At 38.4% G+C, this 6,313-nt stretch overlaps 1 protein-coding gene across 1 annotated transcript in view; it reads left to right on the plus strand.

Moving 5' to 3' along the window:
• LOC110452706 (coiled-coil domain-containing protein 13-like) overlaps nt 1-5,142 on the plus strand; it is a 23,189-nt gene extending 18,047 nt beyond the window's left edge. Inside the window, exons 16-18 of the mRNA XM_021501360.1 lie at nt 1,413-1,546; nt 1,915-2,074; nt 4,008-5,142. Of these exons, the coding sequence (XP_021357035.1) occupies nt 1,413-1,546; nt 1,915-2,074; nt 4,008-4,173 (460 nt within the window). The 3' untranslated portion in view covers nt 4,174-5,142. The remainder of the gene's footprint in view (nt 1-1,412; nt 1,547-1,914; nt 2,075-4,007) is intronic.
• The last annotated feature ends 1,171 nt before the right edge of the window (nt 5,143-6,313 follow it).

Raw genomic sequence — 6,313 nt, forward strand, 5'->3', positions numbered from 1 at the left:
CCCTGAACCCCCCCACCCCCTGAACCCCCTGAACCCAATCGCTCCCTTTCTAGTACTATATCACATTGTAGAACAAGAGAATACTAGTTAGTGAATGTTATGATGGTACATGTATGAAATGACAGTACATGTATGTAATGATGGTACATGTATGTAGTGATGGTACATGTATGTAATGACGGTACATGTATGTAATGACAGTACATGTATGTAATGACGGTACATGTATGTTATGACGGTACATGTATGTTATGACGGTACATGTATGTAATGACGGTACATGTGTATGTAATGACGGTACATGTGTATGTAATGACTGTACATGTGTATGTAATGACGGTACATGTATGTAATGACAGTACATGTATGTAATGACGGTACATGTATGTTATGACAGTACAGTAATGACGGTACATGTATGTAATGACGGTACATGTATGTAATGATGGTACATGTATGTAATGACGGTACATGTATGTAATGACAGTACATGTATGTAATGACGGTACATGTGTATATAATGACGGTACATGTGTATGTTATGACGGTACATGTATGTTATGACGGTACATGTATGTTATGACGGTACACGTACATAATGACGGTACATGTATGTTATGACGGTACATGTATGTTATGACGGTACATGTATGTTATGACGGTAAAGTAATGACGGTACATGTATGTTATGACAGTACAGTAATGAGGGTACATGTATGTAATGACGGTACATGTATGTAATGATGGTACATGTGTATGTAATGATGGTACATGTATGTAATGATGGTACATGTATGTTATGACGGTAAAGTAATGACGGTACATGTATGTTATGACAGTACAGTAATGACGGTACATGTATGTTATGACGGTACATGTATGTTATGACGGTACATGTACGTAATGACGGTACATGTATGTTATGATGGTACATGTATGTAATGACGGTACATGTATGTAATGACGGTACATGTATGTTATGACGGTACATGTATGTAATGACGGTACATGTATGTTATGACGGTAAAGTAATGACGGTACATGTATGTAATGACGGTACATGAAACTTTCCTAGCATCTTATTCATCACATCCATTTCTTGTGCATGTTTATTTCTAATGCAATTTTTTTTCTTCCCTGTTTAAAGCGATTTGACCCTTGATGCAAGTTAACTTGCATATGATTGCACGTCCCCTTTAGTGTTAATTTATTTAATGCAAGCAATTCCTAATTGACATTTAATTTTTATCAGATTGATAAAATTTATACAATCTGAGTATCCTCTTTAACAGTAAGTGGTACAATATATGTGTATGTACCATCAGCTGGACACTTTGTTTACAAACACGATAATGACACAATGCTACGGTACAACAATAAAATAACAAAGAAATGTTTTTTTGTGGCCGTAGAATGACTGAGCAGACGGAGAGGTTGACAGAGCTACAGAATGAACTTGTACAACAGAGACGCAAGAACGCACTTCTGGAGAAACAGATCGGCAAAAACAAAGTGGAGTCGCAGAATATGATCAACAAATCAAGTAGTAAGTTGTGGGGGAACTACTATTACCAATACTAGCTGATAAGAGTTTTCAATCTCTGTTGTAAATAAATGCATAAGCGAAGACATGGAAACAATCTTAAAGGTTTTGAAAAAAAATATCGCAAATTATACAGGGTTCATATACTCTTGGATGGTTTACAGGGATGCCAAGTCTCGCGGCGTGAGAAAAAATCTCCCACTGAGAGGCCCTAACTTACCCTGAAATATGATTTAAACCGTTCAGATAATGTTCAAAATCTAATTGATGAAGCTTATGATACACAGTTGATTAAATGCACTGTTTTTGTACCAACTGTAAAACTTGCTGTGGTTTTTGTTCTAAGCTGTCCTTTCATCTCTGTCTACAAGGTGCTGTACCCCGAGGAAGGAAGCAAACGCCAGGCCGGGCCAGTAGTCAGTCGACCATGTCGGCCAATCCCCTGTCCTCGAGCATGATGGGAAAGGACATGTTGGGAGCCATGGACGAGGAGGATATTGATACGATGAATATAGAAGAGGTCAAAACAAAGTAAGATGTCATCCCACTTATTTCTATGTAGATATTAAATCTGTATGACTATGTATGCTTCATCATCCTTGAGCCTCGTGGATCAGCCCCATGGTACATTGTTGTGGGCAGCTCCCGAGGTGTTGTTGTGAAGCAGAACATGGTACATTGTTGTGGGGAGCTCCCGAGGTGTTGTTGTGAACCAGAACATGGTACATTGTTGTGGGGAGCTCCCGAGGTGTTGTTGTGAACCAGAACATGGTACATTGTTGTGGGGAGCTCCCGAGGTGTTGTTGTGAAGCAGACCATGGTACATTGTTGTGGGCAGCCCCCGAGGTGTTGTTGTGAAGCAGGACATGGTACATTGTTGTGGGCAGCCCCCGAGGTGTTGTTGTGAAGCAGGACATGGTACATTGTTGTGGGCCGCTCCCGAGGTGTTGTGGTGAAGCAGAACATGGTACATTATTGTGGGCAGCTCCCGAGGTGTTGTTGTGAAGCAGAACATGGTACATTAATGTGGGCAGCTCCCGAGGTGTTGTTGTGAAGCAGAACATGGTACATTGTTGTGGGCAACTCCCGAGGTGTTGTTGAGAAAAAGAACATGGTATATTGTTGTGGGCAGCTCCCGAGATGTTGTTGTGAAGCAGAACATCGTCCATTGTTGTGGGCAACTCCCGAGGTGTTGTTGAGAAAAAGAACATGGTATATTGTTGTGGGCAGCTCCCGAGGCGTTGTTGTCAAATTCCTAATTAAACCCATGCAACTAAGTTATTGTGGGGGGGGGGGGGGGGGGGGGAGTGAGGTGTACTCTAATGAGCTTGGCTTGGCTTGTCTGTCTGTCCGTCTGTCCGTCCGTCTGTCCATCGGTCTGTAGACACAAATTTGTCCAGACAACTCCTAGGTGAAAGATGATTTTCATGAAACTTCACTGATGAAATTAACACTCGTGGAAGTTGTGAACCTGCACTTGATATTTTGATCCGACCATTTTTGTGGAAGTTATGGCCCTTTTTACTAAAATAAGCCTATGAAATCTTGTTTGCATTACTTCTACAGTTTTTAATCAAATTTCATGAAACTTCACTGATGCAGTCAAAACACTCCGAAAGTGTGCACCTACTATTAATATTATTATCTGGCTAATTCTTGTGGGAGTTATGCCCCTTTATGTAAAAACATTCCTCTCAAGGTATTTCACCAATTTGAACGACCCTTGGAACACAGAACCGTTATATTCAGTGGATGTCAATAAGTGTGTAAATTGGTGTTGCCTCCCCTTATCGTGGAGTTATGCGACCTAGTTTAAAAATGTCATTCACATTACTCCCAATGTACTCATCTTAGCAGCACAGGTTTGATACTTCATACACGTAACACTTGTATTGGGATGCTTTAAATAAAGTTTATAAGTTAGAGATACCTCCCCATTTATGGCGTTATGCCCTTTTATCAAAAAATGTTCCGGAAAGGACTTTTCTTATGGTTCTTGGCCCAGGCAGGGGGTATAAGTTTTCCCTTCTGGTAACATTTCTAGCTGTGAGCTACATCTGAGGTGTTGTTGTTAAACACAACGTGGGCCGATATATTGTTTGTTGTATTATTCCATTTGTCATATGGACTCACATTTTGGTTATTGTTTAATAAATGATTAGCAGGCTTTCAAAGATTGAAGTTATTCCACTGATCTTTGTGTTTGCCTGAGGTGACTCAATACAAATACTTCATTTATCCGGTAATAAGCCCATGTCTGGTGATAAGCCCATGCCTGGTGATAAGCCCATGCCTGGTAATAAGCCCATGCCTGGTGATAAGCCCATGCCCCCGGGGCTTATTGCAGGATAAATACGGTATCAGAATGGGTCGATAGAGATGAAATTCATATTTATTTTTTGTTTGACATGTTTATGATGATACAATATACCGCTGATGTAAACCAGTGACCTATTTGTTACAGTTTGGAGATTCAGCGTGACGAGAACGAGGCTCTAAAGACGGCCCTACAGAGTACACTGAAGGCCAAGGATGAGGACCTACAGTCGTACTACAACATCATGGAGGAGACCAAGAAAGTCTTCCTCCAGGCCCTCCGACAATATAAACAGAATGTCACGGGCACATGACCAAGGGGTCGTTAGGGGTTAGAGGTCACAGGTCGAAGTGCAAAGGAGTTAATACTTTTTGTGAGTATATTGTTTTTATGAAAATTTTGTGTCAAAATGATACAGCTCTTGTTGATTCTGATTCATACTTTATGACAAAACAGTGAATGTTTGGTACCTGATGGGGACACAGTTTGCAGATTATATTAATTTAGTGTATTAAGTTGTGTGTTGTCACAGTTGTTCTGCTCAGTTTTTAGACCTGAGAAGGAAGCGGATCAGACAGGACCTAGTCACTTGATTAGCATTACTTACTTACCAGCATGAAAATCAGAAGAAATGATATCACTAGTTTCACAAGAACATGAACCAGCTGTGTCCTGGTCACGTCACCAACACAGCCTGCGTTAGACCGGCAAACGACAAATACAGCAAGTGCTATACTCTGGTATTTGGGGTACTTGTCTGCGAGTAGAATAGGGACTTCAGGTCGAAGGTTTTGAGGACAATCACAGTATTACAAGTATAGCACACCCACAAAGTGTTCTTTTCTGTTACTGAAACCAAACTTATTGTTACCTTATTGTAGCCAATACAGAAAAGTATGAATATAGTGAACCCCATGGGATCGAAGAAATTGTTCTTAGTATAATCTATCAAACTTAATGAATTGGATTTTCAAGAAAGAATTCCTTGTCAGAAAACAGAAATGTATCATCTATTTAAGCGAGAATTACTAATAAGAATGCTGTGTAGTAGGGAGAAAAAATATGTTATTGGTGCATGCTTTTTGGAGTACATTTCAAGTACAATGTAGGTCATTAATACGTTAAAGTTTGAATTGACCATCCATTAAAGACATTGTATAGGTATCTTTGTGTGAAACTCTCTTAGAGAGAAGGTGTATATCACAGTAATGTAGCATACATCCTTAAGTCTCCATGTCACAGTAAGGTAGCATACATCCTTAAGTCTCCATGTCACAGTAAGGTATTATACAACCTTAAGTCTCCATGTTACAGTAAGGGAACATACATCCTTAAGTCTCCATGTCATAGTAAGGTAGCATACATCCTTTTGTTTTTTTGGTTGTAAGCTATTTAATAATGTATTTTTTTTTTACAATTTAAGCATGATCAAAAGTGAAAAAAAACACCAGTTATCTCCCTTTCATAATAATTCGAGGTCCTATATACCGCTTTATCACAACCTTGAAAACTTTATGATGTGACTGATCAAAGTAGATTTTTAAGGAGTGAAAATTGTGTTTTGCTTGATGGCAGCACACAGTGTTCGAAATGGGACTTTTCTAAGTTAATTTCAGAACTCACTATAATTACTCCTAGTTTTTGATGCTTCTATTTGGATGCTCAAATGTGTTATGCTGATGTACGAAAAAGACAATTCACAAACAATAAAGTCATTAATCCACTTCTGCCTTATTTAAAAGTTTTCAAATAGTAAAAGACATTGACTATTGAACAAAACCTTCTTGCTTAGACTCACTACATAAAACCTTAGATCCTGTGTACTCCTGTGATCGTCAGACAGTAGATGGTTGAGCGATTACTTGTTAACATATTGGTGCTTTGTTGTAATTATGTTGATTTGCTCAACAGTACATTTTCTTATTTATGTTTTTTTAAGTAAAATTCATTCCATTTATTTATTTGAACAAATTGAGCCTTATTTTCTCTAAATATTCACCGATGTTTTGATATGCATGATTTAAAACCGTTACATTCCTAGACAAAACGTTTTGTTGGTTAATGAAGCTTTTATTTTGCAATCTATTTTATTAAAAGACAAATGTGTTTGATGTTGAATTTGCAGTTTGGTGTTAATAAGGTGTGAAATAATCCTTGGTTCGCTGTTGTGTAGACTTTCGCAAAATCACTTTATTGCCTAAATTGCCCAGAATAATACATACTGCAGTATTGCTGTCATAGTTAATGGCTTTTACTGGTAAGATAGCAACATTTCCACTGCATCTTGCTCAATAAGCACTATCAAAGAAATGAGATTCATTATAAGAGCCCAACATTTTGGTGATACATTGCTGTTCCAGGAACCTCTTGCCCTGATGACACAGATATGTCAACAAAGAAAACATACATATAAGATCTATAATAGCTATAAAATTTAGAATGTTAATATATGT

Source organism: Mizuhopecten yessoensis, unplaced genomic scaffold (genome assembly GCF_002113885.1).
Source record: "Mizuhopecten yessoensis strain PY_sf001 unplaced genomic scaffold, ASM211388v2 scaffold6823, whole genome shotgun sequence".
NCBI classification, from domain to species: Eukaryota; Metazoa; Mollusca; class Bivalvia; order Pectinida; family Pectinidae; genus Mizuhopecten; species Mizuhopecten yessoensis.